Source organism: Gorilla gorilla, chromosome 20 (genome assembly GCF_029281585.2).
Source record: "Gorilla gorilla gorilla isolate KB3781 chromosome 20, NHGRI_mGorGor1-v2.1_pri, whole genome shotgun sequence".
Taxonomy (NCBI): domain Eukaryota; kingdom Metazoa; phylum Chordata; class Mammalia; order Primates; family Hominidae; genus Gorilla; species Gorilla gorilla.
Window position 1 is genome coordinate 55626467 of NC_073244.2, and position 21799 is coordinate 55648265.

The 21799-nt window shown below is 41.3% G+C and overlaps 1 protein-coding gene across 4 annotated transcripts; it reads left to right on the top strand.

Annotated features, from left to right (window-relative positions):
* The first annotated feature begins 38 nt into the window (after positions 1-38).
* ZNF225 (zinc finger protein 225) lies at positions 39-21593 on the top strand. Of its 4 annotated transcripts, XM_063701424.1 has the most exons (6): positions 75-203; positions 726-890; positions 2433-2515; positions 4852-4978; positions 5146-5238; positions 17624-21593. In XM_063701424.1, the coding sequence occupies exons 3-6, from the start codon at positions 2501-2503 to the stop codon at positions 19507-19509; spliced, it is 2121 nt and encodes a 706-aa protein (XP_063557494.1). In that variant the 5' UTR covers positions 75-203; positions 726-890; positions 2433-2500; the 3' UTR covers positions 19510-21593. The 4 variants fall into 4 exon arrangements, with proteins under 4 accessions (XP_030859805.2, XP_055225635.1, XP_055225636.1 ...); XM_031003945.3 differs by lacking the exon at positions 726-890 and having other exon boundaries at positions 39-245; XM_055369660.2 differs by lacking the exon at positions 726-890 and having other exon boundaries at positions 53-278.
* The last annotated feature ends 206 nt before the right edge of the window (positions 21594-21799 follow it).

Here is a 21799-nt window from a genome sequence, read left to right on the forward strand (position 1 = left end):
AGTGTAGTCCAGACGCTTGGGGTCGTTGCGGTCAGTTTGTCTCAGGAATTCTGGGAAATGGAGTCCAGACACTCAGTGGAGTAGCGGGCCACTTCCGCTCCGTTACTGTGAGGTTGCGGCAGTTTTGTCCCTGGTAGTTTGGGTCAGTTCTGCGAGACCCTTCTGAATTTCCTGGACCTACGCATTGGATCCTTAACGAACTGGTGATCGAATTAGGGGGAAAGAAACCTTGTCGGAGAGCAGAGGTTTGGCGGAGCGGGGCCGCTGTTTTCGTTCTCGTCAGTGGAGCCTTCTTGGGCTTGGGGCTCTCCTCGCGTCCCCGGGGTGTTTGGGACTTGGTCGGGTCGCGTCTCGCCTGGTTTTAGGGTCTCCGGGTCTCTGAGCTCGCCCACTCCGCCTCCCTGCACCCCACGCGCCTGGCCACTTCCTCGCGATAAAACGCTGGGATGTTACTTAATCTCCTTGGGTCTCCCGTTACTGTTCTTTAAGATGGGGGAGTTTAGGACCATCCTAACAGAATCGTTTTGGGAACTGAAAGCGGTAACACAAATGAGAGCCTTAAAGCAGCCCCTGTCACTTGGTGACTGGTGGTCTCTTGTTAATTTCCCACGACGCCTGTCAGGTCCCCGGGTGGGGTGAAACTCCAGCTGCAGGGGCACCGGCCCTTCTCCCTGATCCCTGCAAGACGCTGGGTGATCCCGGACGCCTTCTGACCTCTCTTTTAGGAAGGCGAGGGTTGCATCCACTTCCAGGAGGGGAGAGGAGCATTTAACTTTTATGGGGCACGGCGACCACGGTCAGGGTGTTTCACAGCCTTCTCCTTACCCAGCCCGACCTTTCCAAAAGAGCTGCAGGGAGGGACTTCTTGGCTTCTGAGGGCAAAGCTCTACGTGAGTGATCCTTGGCTTTTTTCTTTGACAGAGATGCTCACCCCAACCGAGAGTGTATAGGATGTGTCTTCGGGCATGGGTGTTGCTTTCAGTTGTCATGTTTTTCTAGTCTTTAATCTTGAAAGATAGCATAGCTTTCATCTTTTTTTCTTGATATTTTATTCTTGTTATTTTTGAAGAGTATAGATGAAGTTATTTTGGTCAAAGATGTTCATTTGGAGTTTTTCTGATGTATTTCACGTTTAACTTCAAATTATGCATTTTTTGCTGGAATACCACAGAAGTGGTAAATCTCTCTCTCTTTTTTTTCTTGAGACGGAGTTTCGTTCTTGTCGCCCAGGCTGTAGTGCATGGCACGATCTCAGCTCATTGCAACCTCCACCTCCTGGGTTCAAGCTATTCTCCTGCCTCAGCCTCCCAAGTAGCTGGGATTACAGGTGCCTGCCACCACATTCGGCTAATTTTTGTATTTTTAGTAGAGACGGGGTTTCACCATGTTGGCCAGGCTGGTCTCAGACTCCTGACCTCAGGTGATTCAACCGCCTTGGCCTCCCAAAGTGTGGGATTACAGGCATGAGCCACCGTGCCCAGCCTGAAGTGGTAAATTTCTTATTGCAACATAACAGGGGCCATATGTCAGTTTGTCACTTCATTGGTGATCTCAACTTTGTTCACTTGGCTAAAGTCATGTTTGTCAGATTTCCGCATTGTAAAATTATTTTGAATTTTTTTTTTACCCCAGGAACACAGATTCAAGTTGCTCTCAATATACACTCCCTAATTTTTTAGTTAAATAAAATTTTGTAAGGAGAAATACATTTATTAGTGCACATTCTACTGTAAAGGTGAACTCTCCCTTCTCCTTCATTTGCTTATTCATTCATTCAACTATAAATATTCTATCAGTGTAGATCCAGAATCCAGTCTTATTAAGTTAAATGACATGTGGATGAACAATTACCAATGCTTTGTCCAACTTTATTGAGGTGTATTCTACATATCATAGAAACTACCCATTTCGTGTGTACACTTTAATGATTTTTAGGAACTTTGTGGAGTGGAATAAACATCACCATAATTCAGTTTAAATAATTTTCATCCCCCGTTAAGACTCCTTGTGCTCACTTATAGTTAATCCTCTTTGTCACCTCAAATATGCAGAGACCACCTACCTACTTTCTCGTTATATACACTTGCCTACTCTGGAATTTCATAGATATAGGATCATGCAATATGTGGGCCTTCCTGTGTGACTGGCTTCTTTCACTTAGCATCATGTTTCCAAAGTTCATGTGTGTTGTAGCATGAATCAGTACTTCATTCCTTTTAATTTCCAAATAAGATTCCGTTGTATGGATAGGCCACAATTTGTCTATCCATGTACGCATAGGAGGAAATTTGTTGGTGTGCAGTTTTGGGTTACTATGAATGATGCTGTTGTGAACATTCATGTGTTAATTTACAATACACATTCGTGTTGGTGGATGGCATCCCTGGCCACACTTTCATGTCTCTTTTTCTGCCTTCCCTGGTACTTTCCAGGCAGGATTCTGCTTTCCCTCGGACTGTATCACTCAGGACTCTGAATATTCCCTGAAATAGGAGGAAAAATGACCACGTTGAAGGTGAGTAGAGCTTGCCTCTCTTGCTGTTAAAATTTCTTTTATGGAGACTTGTTCTGTCGCCAAGGCTGGAGTGCAGTGGCCTGATTTTGGCTCATTGCAACCTCCACCTCCGGAGTTCAAGTGATTCTCCTGCTTCAGCCTCCCGAGTAGCTGGGACTACAGGCACACACCACCACACCCAGAAAATTTTTGTATTTTTAGTAGAGACGGGGTTTCATCATCTTGGCCAGACTGGTCTCAAACTCCTGACCTCAGGTGATCTGCCTGCCTTAGCCTCCCAAAGTGCTGGAATTGCAGACGTGAGCCACCATGCCTGGCCGTATTTCTTCTCACTACTCATATTCTCACAGGTTCTTCTCAGTCTTCGGAAGACTTAGGGAGTACAACAGAGATATAGCATGGGACAAATAGAATCTAGCTCTACCTGTGTGAACACCTCCAATAATCCTTGTGTGAAGCAGCAGTTAAGCAGTTATAGCCTGTTGTGTTGTGCCAACACGAGAGCCAGCATTCACAGGTGGCACTGCTCCTCCCAGGCACCATTTTGGGATGATCTTCTTTCTTCCTGACGTGACACCTACTCAGATGCACCCAGTGCTCCAGGCACCCAAGGACAGTGATAACCATAGTCATGATAGAAAATCTTTACTTTCAGTATGATAAAGGGTACCTCACACAATGTTACCAGAAAATATAACAGCCTAGAGCGAAAATATTCACTACTTGTATATTTGAAAAAGATAAAATCCAAAATAAGAATCTTATGTACAGAATAGAAAAAGAAAATCCAAAGGAATGTGAATAAAAGACATTAACAGGCAAGTTTAAAAGGAGAAATTGAGATGGCCAATAAATATTTGAAAAGATGATGGTATTATTTATAATCAAATAAGTGAGACTGTTAAATTCTTCCTAATATGATTACAAAAATCATGGGAAAATTGATAACCTGCCCTTGGTTATGGTAAGACAAATCAGTGTACATGTATCCTCTTGAAAGATTAGGGTTTGGTAAAAAATTGAGACCTGATATTATATGATCACAATTTTAAATATGCCTATTTATTGACATTTTAATTTTCATTTAAAATTATTTTAAATAAACAGTAGTAAAATCTACCCAAAATGTTTTTTTTTACAGGATTGGTATTAATGAGCATATATAAAATTAAAGATTATTTAGAGTAGATAAAAATAGATTATCAATTCTTTGGAATACTATGCAGACATGAAATGAGATAAAATAGATGGCAACAATGACAATAATAATAAAAAATAATTTTAAAAAGCTAGTGTTTATTAGGTATTTAGTCTGCACTGATCAACTTTCCCAATGCTGCATGTATTTCCTTGTTTAATCATTGAAAAAACTATAATATGAAAATTATTAGAGAGGGAGTAAATAGGTGAACTTGTCCAAGGTCACGTGACCAGGAAGGCACAGAGCCTTGGGATGTGCTTTTAGGCACAGTGTCTGCAGATCATAGATAATGCTGCAATCAATGTATGTAGTTTATGCCTTGAGAGTACACAGGATGTACTGTATAGCTGTCCCACACAGGTTACCACAAGCTTTGTTAGTTTGGTGGCAGATATTAAAGAAAAATGATAACATTTAGGGTTCAAGTATGAGAGAGAACAATGGGAATTATCAGACAAGACTGGGACTGAATTGTTAAATGTTACTGGGGCAATTGGCAAGATTCATTGAAACCTATATACGTGCAGCCCAGGATGCTGCATTTAGAGTCCTACAGGGTTACTTACAAGGAGACTCAGTAAGTGCACAAAGTAAACCTACAGGAGGTCTTTTCCATCGTTGCACTTCTGGTGGAGCTCAGGAAAATCCATCATTATCAGGATACAGACAGAATGAATAGGAAATCTATGAGCTGGCTGGGCGCAGTGGCTCATGCCTATAATCCCAGCACTTTGGGAGGCCGAGGCAGGCGGATCACCTGAGGTCAGGAGTTTGAGACCAGCCTGGCCAATGTGGTGAAACCCCATTTCTACTAAAAATACAAAAATTAGCCAGGCATGGTGGCAGGCACCTGTAATCCCAGCTACTTGGGAGGCTGAGGCAGGAGGATCACTTGAACCTGGGAATTGGAGGTTTCAGTGAGCCAAGATCACGCCACTGCACTCCAGCCCGGGCAACAGAGCAAGACTGTCTCAAAATAAATAAATAAATAAATAAAATAATAAAAAAGGAAGTCTGTGTGTTGACCTATGTCTCTCAAGATCCAAAACATTCCTCCCCTCTGTCTGCTCAGTGCCACCCCTCTCTCAGTAGTCATTGGTCATGAGACTGAGGTTGCATATGTTTGATGCTGTAGGAGGCAGTGACCTTCAAGGACGTGGCTGTGGTCTTCACTGAGGAGGAGCTGAGGCTGCTGGACCTTGCCCAGAGGAAACTGTACCGAGAAGTGATGCTGGAGAACTTCAGGAACCTGCTCTCAGTGGGTGAGGACAGGCACCCTTTGTAAGGGAACATCAGGACCAGGAGTGGCTTTGTATCCTAGAGTGTTCAAGTTTGAGTATGCATTGGGAACCTAAGTTTCTAGTAAATTTTACTTAGATTTTTTTCTAGGATATATTGGCACTAAGCACATGACTTTTCACATTCACAGGGCATCAATCACTCCACAGAGATACTTTCCACTTCCTAAAGGAAGAAAAGTTTTGGATGATGGAGACAGCAACCCAAAGAGAAGGGAATTTAGGTAAGAAGCAAGCAACTCTGTGTCCTTGTGCATGACTCTCCTGTCTGTTTTACTTCTGTCTGTTGCCCAGCTCTGTTGTCCTGGTCTAAATGGCCAGACCTCTCTCCTGAATTATTACAGCTGACTTTCGGCTGGTTGCCCTGCTCCCACTTTTCCCACCCTGACATCTGTTTTCCTCATGGCAGCCAATGTATTCCTTAGGAAATGTAAGTCAGACTGCCATTCCTCGGCTCAAAAGCCTTTCTGGCTTCTTTTTTTTTTTTTTTTGAGATGGAGTCTTGCTGTGTCGCCCAGGCTGGAGTGCAGGGGTGCAATCTCGGCTCACTGCAAGCTCCGCTTCCCGGGTTCACGCCATTCTCCTGCCTCAGCCTCCTGAGTAGCTGGGACTACAGATGCCCGCCACCATGCCCGGCTAATTTTTTGTATTTTTAGTAGAGACGGGGTTTCACCGTGTTAGCCAGGATGGTCTCGATCTCCTGACCTCGTGATCCGCCCGCCTTGGCCTCCCAAAGTGCTGGGATTACAGGCGTGAGCCACCGCGCCCGGCTGACTTCTTATGTTTACTTAAGTTACAAGTGTTTTAAGTGCCTTTTAGAGACCATGTGATCTGCTTTTCATCCCCCACCACCTCTCTGACTACATCTCCTGTCCTCTCCCTTTTGCCTTGTCCTTCCAGCCACGTTGTCCTCCCTACCGTTTCTCCGACCTGCCAAGGACACTGTATTGCCTGTTGTAGTAACCAATGACCACACATTTAGTCGACTAAACAACAAAAATTTATTATCTTTCTGTTCTTTAGGCCTGAAGTCTGACACATCTCACCAGACAATTATCAAGCTGTCTGTAGGTGTTTGTTTCTTTCTGGATGCTCTTGAGGAGAAGCCTTTATTTTGGTTTACCAGTCTCTAGGCACTCCTTGGCTCTTGTTTCCCTTCCTCCATCTTCAAAGGCAGCTACTTTGCATTTCTGACCCTTCTTCCATAGTCATGCTCACTCTGCCACTCTTCTTATGCCTCTCTCTCCTGCCTTTCAGGTTCCTTGTAATTGTGTTGGTTACCCCTGGATGATTCACAATGACCTCACTTTCTTGTTAGCTGATTAGTGACCTTAATTGCATCTGCAATCCCAGTCCCCCTTGCTGTGTAATATAACATGTTCATAGGTCTTGGGTACTGGATGTGGACATCTTTGATGAATCATTGTTCTGTCTACTACTGAAGCTTCTGTCTCAGAGCCCTTACTTGCTTTTCTCTCTGATCAGAATACTTCTTCACCTCAAAACTTTCTGGCTTCTCCTTTAAGCATATTCAAGTCTCCGTTCAGTTTTAGAGAGGCCATTTCCAACCACCCTATTTAAAATACTATTCTAGGCCAGGCGCGGTAGCTCACGCCTGTAATCCCACTACTTTCGGAGACCAAGGTGGGTGGATCACTGAGGTCAGGAGTCGGAGACCAGCCTGGCCAACATGGTGAAATCCCATCTCTACTAAAAATACAAAATTTGCCAGGCATGGTAGTGTGTGCCTGTAGTCTCAGCTACTCGGGAGGCTGAGGCAGGAGAATCACTTGAACCCAGGAAGCGGAGGTTGCAGTGAGCCGAGATGGCGCCACCGCACTCCAGCCTTGGTGACAAAGTAAGACTGTCTCAAAAAAACAAACAAAACACTGTTCTATTTTTTTCTTCTTGTGCTGTCTTGCACTGTGTCTTATATATTTCTGTTTACCTGTCACTTTTACCCCCAGGAATGTGATGTCTAAGAGGATGAATTTTAGCTGTTTTGCTCATGGCTGTCTATTCACAGGCTAGAAGGTATTGTTCTGGTACATGGCAGATATCTAATTATTTGTTATCCTGATAAATAAATTAATGGATGAGGGGAACTTCAGTGTCTCCAGTAATCATGGAGATAGATAGCTAATAAGTGATACACAAACTAGAGTGAATGAGAGCTACTGCAGAACATGTTTCTGTCTTTTGATGGCTGCCTATCTAATTAGAACTTTCTTAGGATTCCTTGTTGGGATACTATTTTTAGGTATGTGCAGTTCACCTACATCCCATGGAAACTTCTAAGTGTTCTTTTTATGGCCACACTGAGTATTACGCCTTCTCTCTGGCTTGTCTTGGAGCTTTATGTTTTTATTTTTATTTTTTAAAAATTTTCCATAAATTATTGGGGTATAGGTGGTATTTGGTTACATAAGTTCTTTAGTGATTTGTGAGAATTTGGTGCGCTCATCACCCGAGCAGTATACGCTGCACCATATTTGTAGTCTTTTGTCTCTCGCCCTCCTCCCACTCTTTCCCGCAAGTCCCCAAAGTCCATTTCTCTCTTTTTTTTTTTTTTAAACAGAGTCTCGCTCTGTTGCCCAGGCTGGAGTGCAGTGGCGCCATCTCGGCTCACTGCAGGCTCCGCCTCCCAGGTTCACACCATTCTCCTGCCTCAGCCTCTCAAGTAACTGGGACTACAGGCACCCGCCACGATGCCCTGCTAATTTTTTTTTATATTTTTAGTAGATACGGGTTTTACCGTGTTAGCCAGGATGGTCTCGATCTCCTGACCTCGTGATCCACCCGCCTCGGCCTCCCAAAGTGCTGGGATTACAGGCCATTGTCTCATTCTTATGCCTTTGCATCTTCGTAGGTTAGCTCCCACATATCAGTGAGAATATATGATGTTTGGTTTTCCATTCCTGAGTTACTTCACTTAAAATAATAGTCTCCAGTCTCATCCAGGTTGCTGCAAATGCTATTAATTCATTCCTTTTTATGGCTGAGTAGTATTCCATCGTATATAATACCACAGTTTTCTTTATTCACTCGTTGATTGATGGGCATTTGTGTTGGTTCCACGATTTTGCAATTTTGAATTGTGCTGCTGTAAACATGCATGTGCAAGTATCTTTTTCACGTAATGACTTCCTCCGGATAGATACCCAGTAGTGGGATTGCTGGATCAAATGGTAGTTCTACTTTTAGTTCTTTAAGGAATTTCCACATTGTTTTCCATAGTGGCTGTACTAGTTTACATTCCCACCAGCAGTGCAGAAGTGTTCCCTGAACACCACATCCATGCCAACATCTACTGTTTTTTTGATTTTTGATTATGGCCATTCTTGCAGGAGTAAGGTGGTATCGCATTGTGGTTTTGATTTGCATTTCCCTGATCATTAGTGATTTTGAGCTTTTTAAAATATGTTTGTTGGCCATTTATATCTTCTTTTGAAAATTGTCTATTCATGTTCTTAGCCCACTTTTTGATGGGGTTGTTTGGTTTTTTTCTTACTGATTTGTTTGAGTTTGTTGTAGATTCTGGATATTAGTCCTTTGTCAGATGTACAGATTGTAAAGATATTCTCCCACTCTGTGGGTTGTCTGTTTATTCTGGTGACTGTTCCTTTTGCTGTGCAAAAGCTCTTTAGTTTAATTAGGTCCCAATTATTTATCTTTGTTTTTATTGCATTTGTTTTTGGGTTCTTGATCATGAAATCCTTGCCTAAGCCAATGTCTAGAAGGATTTTTCCAATGTTACCTTCTAGAATTTTTATAGTTTCAGGTCTTAGATTTGAGTCCTTAATCTATCTTGAATTGATTTTTGTATAAGGTGAGGGATGAAGATCCAGTTTCATTCTCCTACGTGTGGCTAGCCAATTATCCCAGCATCATTTGTTGAAAAGGGTGTCCTTTCCCCCACTTTATGTTTTTGTTTGCTTTGTCGAAGATCAATTGGCTGTAAGGATTTGGGTTTATTTCTGGGTTCTCTATTCTGTTCCTTTGGTCTATGTGCCTATTTTTATACCAGTACCATGCTGTTCTGGTGACTATGGTCTTATAGTATAGTTTGAAATCAGTTAGTGTGATGCCTCCAGATTTGTTCTTTTTGCTTTAGTCTTGCTTTGGCTCTGCGAGCTCTTTTTTGGTTCCGTAAGAATTTTAGCATTGTTTTTTCTAATTCTATGAAGAATGATGGTGATGTTTTGATAGGGATTGCATTTAATTTGTAGATTGCTTTTAGCAGTATGGTCATTTTCACAATATTGATTGCACCCATCCATGAGCATGAGATGTGTTTCCGTTTGTGTCATGTATGATTTCTTTCAGCAGCATTCTGTAGTTTTCCTTGTAGAGGTCTTTTGACTCCTTGGTTAGGTATATTCCTGAGTATTTTATTTTTTTTTGCAACTATTATAATAGGGGTTGGGTTCTTGATTTGATTCTCTGCTTGGTTGCTGGTGGTGTATAGAAGAGCTACTGATTTGTGTACATTAATCTTGTATCCAGAAACTTTGCTGAATTCTTTTATCAGTTCCAGGAGCTTTCTGGAGGAGTCTTTAGGATTTTCAATGTAGATGATCATATCATTAGTGAACAGTGACAGTTTGACTTCCTCTTTACCTATTTGGGTGCCCCTTATTTTTTTCTCTTGTCTGATTGCTCTGGCTAGGACTTCCGGTACTATGTTGAGGAGTGGTGAGAGTAGATGTTCTTGTCTTATTCCAGTTCTCAGAGGGAATGCTTTCAACTTTTCCCGATTCAGTGTTATGTTTGCTGTGGGTTTGTCATAGACGGCTTTTATTACATTGAGGTATGTCCCTTGTATGCCGATTTTGTGAGAGTTTTAATCATAAAGCGTTGCTGGATTTTGTCAGATGCTTTTTCTACATCTATTGAGATGATCAAGTGATTTTCGTTTTTAATTCTGTTTATGTGGTGTATCACATTTATTGACTTGGGTATGTTAAACCATCCCTGCATCCCTGGCATGAAACCCATTTGATCATGATGGATTATCTTTTTGATATGTTGTTGGATTAAGTTACCTAGTATTTTGTTAAGGATTTTAGCATCAATGTTCATCAAGGATATCGGTCTGTAGTTTTCTTTTTTGATCATGTTCTTTCCTGGTTTTGGTATTAGGGTGATGCTGGTTTCCTAGAATGAATTAGCAAGGGTTCCCTCTTTCTCTATCTTGTGAAATAGCATCAAAAGAATTGGTATCAATTCTTTGAATGTCTGGTGGAATTCTGCTGGGAATCCATCTGGTCCTGGACTTTTTTTGTTTGTAATTTTTAAATTACCATTTCAATCTCATGGCTTCTTATTGGTCTGTTCAGGATATCTAATTCCTCCTGATTTAAGCCAGGAGGGTTGCATTTTTCCAGGAATTTATCCACCTCTTCCAGGTTTTCTAGTTTATGTGTGTGAAGGTGTTCATAGTAGCCTAGAATGATCTTTTGTATTGCAGTGGTGTCAGTTGTAATATCTCCTGTTTCATTTCTTAGCGAGGTTATTTGGATTTTCTCACTTATTTTCTTGGGTAATCTTGCTAATGGCCTATCAATTTTATTTATCTTTTCAAAGAACCAGCTTTTTGTTTCATTTATCTTTTGTATTTTTTGTTTTGTTTCAATTTCATTTAGTTCTGCTCTGATCTTGGTTCTTTCCTTTCTTCTGCTGGGTTTGGGTTTGGTTTGTTCTTGTTTCTCTAGTTCCTTGAGGTGTGATCTTAGAATGTAAGTTTGTGCTCTTTCAGTCTTTTTGATGTAGGCATTTAGGGCTATGAACTTTCCTCTTAGCACCATCTTAGCTGTATCCCAGAGGTTTTCAAAGGTTGTGTCATTATTGTCTTTCAGTTTGAATAATTTTTAAATTTCTATCTTGATTTCATTTTTGACCCAATGGTCATTCAGGAGCAGATTATTTAATTTCCATGTATTTGCATGGTTTTGAAGGTTCCTCTTGGAGTTGATTTCCAGTTTTATTCCACTGTGGTCTGAGAGAGTGCTTGATATAATTTCAATTTTCTTAAATTAATTGAGGCTCGTTTTATGGCCTATCATATGGTCTCTCTTGGAGAAAGTTCCATATGCTGTTGAATAGGATGTGTATTCTGTGGTTGTTGGATGAAATGTTCTGTATATATCTGTTAAGTCCATTTGTTGCAAGATATAGTTTAAATTCTTTGTTTCTTTGTTGACTTTCTGTCTTGATGACCTGTCTGATGCTGTCAGTGGGGTATTGAAGTCCCCCACTATTATTGTGTTGCTGTCTACCACATTTCTTAGGTCTGTTAGTAATTGTTTTATAAATTTGGGAGTTCCAGTGTTAGGTGCATATATGTTTAGGATTATGATATTTTCCTGTTGGACAAGGCCTTTTACATTATATAATGTCCCTCTTTGTCTCTTTTAACTGCTGTTGCTTTAAAGTTTGTTTTGTCTGATATCAGAATAGCTACCCCTGCTCATTTTTGGTGTCCATTTGCATAAAATGCCTTTTCCACCCTTTTACTTTAAGTTTATATGACTCCTTACATGTTAGGTGAGTCACCTGAAGGCAGCAGATGGTTGGTTGGTGAGCTCATATCCATTCTGCAGTTCTGTATCTTTTAAGTGGAGCATTTAGGCCATTTACATTCAATGTTAGTATTGAGATGTGAGGTGCCGTTGCATTCATCTTGCTATTTGTTGCCTGTGTACTTTGGTTTTTGTATTTTTTTGTTTTTGCTTTTTAATATGTGTTTTTGTTTTATAGGTCCTGTGTGATTTATGCTTTAAAGAGGTTCTGTTTTGATGTGTTTCAAGGATTTGTTTCAAGATTTAGAGCTCCTTTTAGCAGTTCTTGTAGTGGTGGCTTGGTAGTGGCAAATTCTGTCAGCATTTGTCTGAAAAAGACTGTATCTTCCGTTCATATATGATGCTTAGTTTTGGTGGACACAAAATTCTTGACTGATAATTGTTTTGTTTAAGGAGGCTGAAGATAGGGCCCCAGTCTCTTCTAGCTTGTAGGGTTTCTGTTGAGGAATCTGCTGTTAATCTGATAGGTTTTCCTTTATAGGTTACCTGGTGCTTCTGTCTCACAGCTCTTAAGATTCTTTCCTTCGTCTTAACTTTGGATAACCTGATGACAATGTGCCTAGGCAATGATCTTTTTGCAATGAATTTCCAAAGTGTTCTTTGTGCTTCTTGTATTTGGATGTCTAGGTGTCTAGCAAGGCTGGGCAAGTTTTCCTCGATTATTTCCCCAAATATGTTTTCCAAGCTTTTAGAATTCTCTTCTTCCTCAGGAACACTGATTATTCTTAGGTTTGGTCATTTAACATAATCCCATACTTCTTTGAGGCTTCGTTTGTATTTTCTTATTCTTTTTTCTTGTCTTTGTTGGATTGGGTTAATTCGAAGAACTTATCTTCAAGCTCTGAATTTCTTTCTTCTACTTGTTCAATTCTATTGCTGAGACTTTCCAGAGCATTTTGCATTTCTATAAGTGTGTCCAGTGTTTCCTGAATTTTTTATTTTTTTTATTTAAGCTATCTATTTCCTTGAATATTTCTCCCTTCACTTATTGTATCGTTTTTTGGATTTCCTTGTGCTGGGCTTCACCTTTCTCTGGTGCCTCCCTGATTAGCTTAATAACTAACCTTCTGAATTCCTTTTCAGGTAAATCAGGGATTTCTTCTTGGTTTGGATCCATTGCTGGTGAACTAGTGTGATATTTTGGTGGATGTTAAAGTGCCTTGTTTTGTCATATTACCAGAGTTGGTTTTCTGGTTCCTTCTCATTTGGGTAGGCTCTGTCAGAGGTAAGGTCTAGGGCTGAAGGCTGTTGTTCAGATTCTTTTGTCCCACAGGGTGTTCCCTTGATGTAGTACTCTCCCCCTTTTCCTATGGATGTGGCCTCCTGTGAGCCAAACTGCCGTGATTGTTGTCTCTATTCTGGGTTTAGCTACCCAGCAAGTCTACCCAGCTCTGGGCTGGTACTGGGGGCTGTCTGCACAGAGTCCTGTGATATGAACTGTCTGTGGGTCTCTCAACCATAGATATCAGCGCCTGTTCCAGTGGAGGTGGTGGGGGTGTGCAATGGACTCCGTGAGGTTTCTTAGCTTTGGTGGTTTAATGCTTTATTTTTGTGCTGGTTGGTCTCCCTCCAGGAGGTGGCACTTTCCAGAGAGCATCAGCTGTGGTAGTATGGAGAGGAGCCAGAGGTGGATGAGGCCCTAGAACTCCCAAGATTATATGCCCTTTGTCTTCAGCTACCAGGGTGGGTAGGGAAGGACCATCAGGGAGGGGGAGGGCTAGGTGTGTCTGAGCTCAGACTCTCCTTGGGTGGGTCTTGCTGCGGCTGCTGTAGGGGATGTGGGTGAGGTTCCCAGGTTACTGGAGTTGTGTACCTAGGAGGATTATGGCTGCCTCTGCTGAGTCATGCAAATTGTCTGGGAAGTAGGGGAAAGCTGGCAGTCATAGGCCTCACCCAGCTCCCATGCAAACCAAAGGGCTGGTCTCACTCCCACCATGCCCCCACTAACAGCCCTGAGTCTGTTTCCAGGCAGTGGGCAAGCTGGGCTTGAGACCTTGCCCCAGGCTACCCACCTCTCAGCTGCAAAAGAAAAGGGCTTGGGTCTTCCCCTGCCTGTGAGTCTGCACACTGGATTCACACCCTCCCCCAGGTTCTGGCCAGGAGGCTTCTTGCCCGGTTCAAACTGTTATAAAGTTCAGCTGGATACTTCTTTCTCCTTGTGGAGTTCCCCACCCCCTGCTCCTCTGGCTGCCTTCCTGATGGATCCCTGTGATGCCAGGCAAGAATGGCCTGCTTAGGGACCCAACGAGGTCCCAAGGCCTTTCTGTTGCTTTGTCTACCCCTGTATCTTACTCAGCTCTCTAAATTGACTCAGCTCCAGGTAAGGTCGGAAACTTCTCCCACAAACAGACCTTCAGTTTCTCCAGTGAGGGTGTGTGTTCAGTAGAGGAGGCTTTTTCTCACTTCCACAGTTGGGGCACTCACAGTATTTGGGGTGTCTCCAGGGTCCTGCAAGAGCAGTCCACTTCCTTCAGAGGGTCTGTGGGTCCTCTTGGGATTGCTAGTTTGTTTTTGCAGTTGATCTGGAGGTAAAATTCACAATGGGAGACTGTATGCTGCTCTGTCCGTCTGAGTTGGAGCTGCAATTTAGTCCTGCCTTCCGTCCGCCATGATGATCTTGTCTTGGAGCTTTTTGTGGGGAGAATATTCATCTGTGGAAAGAAACCTTTTATTTTATTTTTCTTTCTTTATTTTATTTTATTTTATTTTTTGAGATGGAGTCTCCCTCTGTCACACAGACTGGAGTGCAGTGGTGCCATGTCGGCTCACTGTAGCCTCCGTGTCCCGGGTTCAAGTGATTCTCCTGCCTCAGCCTCCCAAGTAGTTGGAATTATAGGTATATGCCACCATGCCCAGCTAATTTTTTTGTATTTTTTAGTAGAGACAGAGTTTCACCATGTTGGCCAAGCTGGTCTCAAATACCTGACTTCAGGTGATCTGCCCACCTCAGCCTCCCTTTAAAGTGCTGGGATTGCAGGCATGAGCCACCACGCCTGGCCAAAAGAAACCTTTTCAAAGGAAGATTCTGATGTCTCCTTCTGAAACAGCTCTCCTATACAAGGGGAAAAAACTTTCAATTCTCTGATGTCTCAGAAAATAACCAGCTTTCCAGCTACCTTTCCTTTGAGAGATTTACCCATCTGCAGCCTGTTTGCCTCTTCCAATGTCTACATGTACATCACCAACCCCCAATTTCTCTTTCCTTCTCCTAGAGAAAGAAGAATGAGGATAAGGGTGACACAAGTCACACATCTGAATGTTGCCTGTATTTCTAGTCATCTTTGTTTGATAGCGTGGTATATATTTCTGCATCTTTATTTTTTACAAATTTGTTAAACATGTTAAAGAATACAGAGTTCGTACAATCTTCCTTTTCTTTGTATAGAGACATGGTGCTGTATTTTGAACTGGTGAACTTTATATCCTGGAAGGAATCAGGAAACTGCCCTCTCAAAATGTTAACATCCTGAAAGAGACTCCTCCTTCTTCCCAAAAATCTCTTATTTATAAGGGATGATGTTTTAGTTGTATCCATGTACTAATGTGCACCAGTAGGTACACACTTACTTACTAATGTTTCCTAAGATTCAGCCATTGAAAATTGACTTTCCATTTGATTGATTTACTTAATTCAGAATGTGGTAATATCCTGACCAAGATTTTCAATGTTTTATGACCATGAGCCATAGTAAGAAATACATCAGGCCGGGCGCGGTGGCTCACGCCTGTAATCCCAGCTCTCAGGGAGGCTAAGAGGCGGGAGGATAGCTTGAGCCCAGGAGTTTGAGACCTGCCTGGGCAATATAGTGAGACCCCGTTCTCCAGAAAAAAAAAAGAAATACATCTTTCATCATCACCAGGATGAAAATATTTTGTGCATGTAGATGTGTATGAGTACCTTTAGTAGGCATTTCATATAATGGCACCTTTCCTGTTTGTCACGATGCTATGATAATTTCTATTCTGGTTCTTTTTCCTAAATGCTTTTTAGAAGGTTTCAGATTTATTTTACAGCTCACTAAGAGTCTGTAGTGTTTATTTTGAAAATGGGTATAAAGGTCTATTTCTTTACATCATATTTTTTCTGCTATCTGTTTTCAATGAGACAGTCCAATAACTTCACATGGAACCAATCAGGGCATGACCCGTTAGGCGTTCTTTTCATCCCAGGTGATCTTACCAACTTTCATTGTCTCATCAGGAGCATCCCCCTTTGTGTATTTCTGTCAGGTCCAGCCTTTCAGATTCCCATCAAAACTGAAGGTTTCTGATCCTTTTCTATTTCAGGTAACCAAGTTATTGTTCATATCAGTACAGACAAATGAGATTATACATGTTCTGCAAAAATTCTTGTGCAGGAATACTCTGAAAATGTAGACATAAATACTCCTAGGTATTTGATATTTAGTATTGTGAAGAGCTTAACCAATTACAAAGTTTAAAGTGACAGCTCACAGAAGACTGCTGTCACTGCATAACAATGACAAATTCAGTGGTTTCCCCAAATTACCTTCATGTTCCATATTCTTAAAATTATGGGTTTTTATAGGGGAAAGATGCATATTACAATTAGGAGAAAAATCAAGTAAGACAGAGTCCAGGGAAGTATCAAATGAGAACTTTTTATTGTACTCTCCCCAGGAAATCAGGATGCATTACATCCCCAAGATTAAGGTGTGACATTAGACGGGAGGAGAGCCTATCAGGGAAGCTTTCCTGAGCCCTGGTATTCAGAGTAATCATTGTCTGTTAATTACATAGCCATTATTGGTTGATTTCTTTCCCGTATGAGTAGTCTCAGTCTCCTGGTTGACTGATTCCACATGACCTAAAGCCTCACCATATATCACATTGTTGGTCTTTCTCACATAGTGAGCACCACATTCTCCTCATAGGTGTGGCCACCCATAATCCTAAATCATAGTATTACACCATCCAGAGTGACTTACTAGACCTACTACCTCCAGGCAAACAAAGACACTCTTCTAAGGCATGACATTTTAAGGACTGAGAGATTGCCTCTCAGATGCTGAGGACATCACCCAGGCCTCTTTGTGACTTAGGATAATTTCTTTACTTCATAAGGATATACAATACAAACTAAAATATACAAAGTTTTGATGATGTTATGGCTTCTCCTTAAAGTTCACATTTGCATTCATATTTCACTGTTTACATAATTTATTAGTTATATAATTTACCATGCAAGGTTTTATTTCTACCAAGTATTTCACATATGACACTTGGTGTGGTTCTGAATTGGTCTCATGCAAACCAGAGTCCATAGTGTACTTGGAAAACACATTGGCTGGGCACAGTGGCTCAAGCCTGTAATCCCAGCACTTTGGGAGGCCAAAATGGGAGTATCACTTGTGGCCAGGAGTTCAAGACCAGCCTTGGCAACGTAGCAAGACCTTGTCTCTACAAAAAGTGTAAAAATTAGCTAGTTGTGGTGGTATGTGCCTGTAGTCCTAGCTACTCAGGAGGCAGAGGTTGGAGGATCACTTGAGCCCAGGAGGTCAAGGCTGCAGTGAGCCATGATTGTGTCCCTGCACTCCAGCCTGGGTGACAGAGGGAGACACTCTCTTAAAAAAAGGAAAATACAGGGCTGGGCGCAGTGGCTTACGCCTGTAATCCCAGCACTTTGGGAGGCTGAGGAGGGTGGATCACGAGGTCAGGAGATCGAGACCATCCTGGCTAACACAGTGAAAACCTGTCTGTACTAAGAATACAAAAAATTAGCTGGGCGTGGTGGCGGGCGCCTGTAGTCCCAGCTACTGAGGAGGCTGAGGCAGGAGAATGGTGTGAATAACCCAGGAGGTGGAGCTTGCAGTGAGCGGAGATCACACCACTGCACTCCAGCCTGGGGGACAGAGCGAGACTCCATCTCAAAAAAAAAAACAGGAAAATACAATCTGAACATTCCCTGTATTTATTAAAATTTCAGCCTATGTCCTAAGTATGAAATCTTGATAACACTGAATAAAAGCTTTACTTGCCTACATCTGTTAATTCTGTGTCATTATAGGAGGCAAGATCCAAACAGAGATGGAGACTGTTTCAGAATCAGGAACACATGAAGGCTTGTTCAGTCATCAAACCTGGGAACAAATTTCAAGTGACTTAACCAGGTTTCAAGACTCCATGGTAAACAGCTTTCAGTTCTCCAAACAAGATGATATGCCCTGCCAGGTTGATGCAGGACTATCTATAATTCACATAAGACAGAAACCTTCTGAGGGTAGGACATGTAAAAAGTCCTTTAGTGATGTCTCCGTCCTTGATCTTCATCAACAATTACAGTCAAGAGAGAAGTCTCATACATGTGATGAATGTGGAAAGAGTTTCTGTTATAGCTCAGCTCTTCGTATTCATCAGAGAGTTCACATGGGGGAGAAACTCTATAATTGTGATGTGTGTGGTAAGGAATTCAATCAGAGCTCACATCTGCAAATTCATCAGAGAATCCACACTGGAGAGAAACCATTCAAATGTGAGCAGTGTGGGAAAGGCTTTAGTCGTAGATCAGGACTTTATGTTCATCGTAAATTACACACAGGAGTGAAACCTCATATTTGTGAGAAATGTGGGAAGGCCTTCATTCATGATTCCCAGCTTCAGGAACATCAAAGAATCCATACTGGGGAGAAGCCATTCAAATGTGATATATGTTGTAAGAGCTTCCGTAGTAGAGCAAATCTTAATAGGCATTCCATGGTTCACATGCAAGAGAAACCATTCAGATGTGATACATGTGGTAAGAGCTTTGGTCTGAAATCAGCACTTAATAGTCATCGCATGGTCCACACAGGAGAGAAACGGTACAAGTGTGAGGAATGTGGAAAACGCTTCATTTATAGGCAAGATCTTTATAAGCATCAGATAGACCACACAGGGGAGAAGCCATATAATTGTAAAGAATGTGGAAAGAGCTTCAGATGGGCCTCAGGTCTTTCAAGACATGTGCGAGTCCACAGTGGAGAGACACCATTCAAATGTGAAGAATGTGGGAAGGGATTTTATACAAATTCACAACGTTATTCTCACCAGAGAGCCCACAGTGGAGAAAAGCCATATAGATGTGAGGAGTGTGGGAAGGGCTACAAAAGGAGGTTGGATCTTGACTTTCATCAGAGGGTCCACAGAGGAGAGAAACCCTATAATTGTAAGGAATGTGGGAAGAGCTTTGGCTGGGCCTCATGTCTTTTGAATCATCAGAGAATCCACAGTGGAGAAAAACCATTTAAATGTGAAGAATGTGGGAAAAGATTTACTCAGAATTCACAACTTTATACCCATCGTAGAGTCCACAGTGGAGAAAAACCATTCAAATGTGAAGAGTGTGGGAAAAGATTTACTCAGAATTCACAACTTTATTCTCATCGCAGAGTCCACACTGGAGTAAAGCCTTACAAATGTGAAGAGTGTGGGAAGGGCTTCAACAGTAAGTTTAATCTTGACATGCACCAGAGGGTCCACACCGGAGAGAGACCTTATAATTGTAAAGAATGTGGGAAGAGCTTTAGCCGGGCCTCAAGTATTTTGAATCATAAGAGACTCCACGGTGATGAAAAGCCATTCAAATGTGAAGAGTGTGGGAAGAGATTTACCGAGAATTCACAGCTTCATTCCCATCAGAGGGTTCACACTGGGGAAAAGCCATACAAATGTGAGAAGTGTGGAAAGAGCTTCAGATGGGCCTCAACTTATCTAACCCATCAGAGACTCCACAGTAGAGAAAAACTACTTCAATGTGAGGACTGTGGGAAAAGCATTGTGCACAGTTCATGCCTTAAAGACCAACAAAGAGACCAAAGTGGAGAGAAAACATCTAAATGTGAGGACTGTGGGAAGCGCTACAAGAGGCGCCAGAATCTTGATACGCTTTTGTCGTTATTTTTAAATGACACATAACTGTTGTACTCATTTATGGGGTACAGTGTGATAGTTAATACAAGTATACAATGTGTAATGATCAAATCAGTGTAATTAACGTACCCATCACCTCAAACATTTATCATTTATTTGTGTTGGGAACCCTCAAAATTCACTGTCCTAGCTATTTGAAAATAATACATTGTTAATTACTGTCACCCTGTAGTGGTGTAAAACACTAGAACTTATTCCTCCTACCTGTCTGTATTTCTGTATTCATTAACCAACCTTTGGCTACCACCCTGCCTCCTCACCTCTAAGAACTACTATTCTACTCTCTACTTCTATGAAGTTAACTTTTTGAGCTTCCACATATGTGTGAGAACATGTGGTATGTATCTTTCTGTGCCTGGCATATATCACTTAATATAATGCCCTGTAAGTCTCATTCACTTTGCTGTGAGTGATAGAATTTTGTTGTTTTTCATGGCTAAATAGTACTCTGATGTGTATATTTGCCCCATTTTCTTTATTCATTCATCCAGTGGACACTTAGGTTGATTACATACCTTGGCCTATTTCTTGGCTATCGTGAATGGTGCTGCAATAAACATGGGGGGTGGAGATAACACTTTAACATACTGATTTCCTTTTCTTTGGATATGTTTCAAGTATCATATAATAGTATGACATGACTCACAATTAAGGAATAAGATTGTGGAAATTGGTTTCCAAAAAAAAATTCTCTAGTTTGAATATAGAGAAAAATTGGTGAGTGTCTTCAGCTGTCCTCATACAAAATGCATGTGAGCTTGCTTTAAGCATAAGTGAAGGAGTGGAAAAATCCTGGAGATAGAAATCAAGGGGTATACATGTGGATGTAAAAAATCAACAAAGATTCTTTTAAGAAAAGGTGTGTATGGGTAGGGAACAATAGCATGACAGCAGTGCGGCCTCTAACAGTCTGGAACCAGTTAGGACAAAGAGCAGGATTGAGCGCCATTCCATTCATAGACACCGTGGTGATATTTTGAGTACATTAGGTTAAAAGGCTTTCTTCAGCAAAATCTATCTCTAGAGATAGATTTGATTTTTATAATCAAATCTACTAGAGATTTGATTTTTATAATCAAATCTACTAGAGATAGATTTGATTTTTATAATCAAATCTACTAGAGATAGATTTGATTTTTATAATCAAATCTACTAGAGATAGATTTGATTTTTATACTTAATGTTCTAGACTGTATCTTTTCAGGATGCTAGGTACTTTATGAAGATCCATGCTGTCTCAATTTGCATAGTGGGTTGGAGGTCCCTAAGACAATCTCTCCAGATTCTATGATTTGCTAAGAGGACTCAGAATATAGTTGTACTCATGACTATATTATAGTGACAGGATACAAATAATCAGCAAAGGGAAAAGGTTCTTGGATAATATCTGGAGGGAATCAGATGTAAATTTGTAAAGATCCTTTGTGCATGAAGTAACAGGTCTCAATTCCTCCCGTATTGAATTGTGATCGTACTTGTGAAATATCTACAATGCAAATTAATTATCAACCCGTACCAAAGGTTCTTATTGGGACTAATCATGTAGGTACCATCCCTCTGGTACATATCAAGATTCTAGACTCCAAGAAGGGGAGCAAGTGTTCAGAATAACTTGAACCATGCCTACCAGTTATGGAATGGTGGCAACCCTCTCAAACTCCATGTTTCCTAACACCAGCTAAAGGCCAGTCTTATAAGCAGTCCTTTCTAAGATTTGCAGTCTCAGGCCTGTTATATTAACTTTTTGTGCACATAGTATTAGAAAACTGTTGGCTGCACTCTTCTTTTTGTTTTGTGTGTTTTGGTTTTTAACTGTCACCGATACCAGAATAGCTCATCTCCAAGGTAACTGTAACAGAACACTCAGCAGATTAAACAGAAAATACTTGCCTATTATAATTATTAAAAGTTTGGTAGGGTCTATGTCTGCTCTCTGGTGTGTCCTGGATCATCAACTTGGTTACAACATGGTGTTAACATGTGGGACTGATTGTGTTTCTTGTTAATATTTCTGTTTCTCCCAACCACACTGAATATTAAATACCTAGTTCTATATCTAGTACCCTGAACTTATGTGGGGCTAATATTCTTTGCCATTTTTCACCACAGATTTGATTTCCTTTTTCTTTTGTGGACACTGGTGAGTTCCCTAATATAACTTTGACTTGGGTATATTTTCACAATCGGTGGGGATTATTACAGATTATCATCCTTCCTCTGCATTTGAAAAAGGAGGGAGGCTTCAAGTCAGGTTAGTTGACCTTCCTTTGTTGGT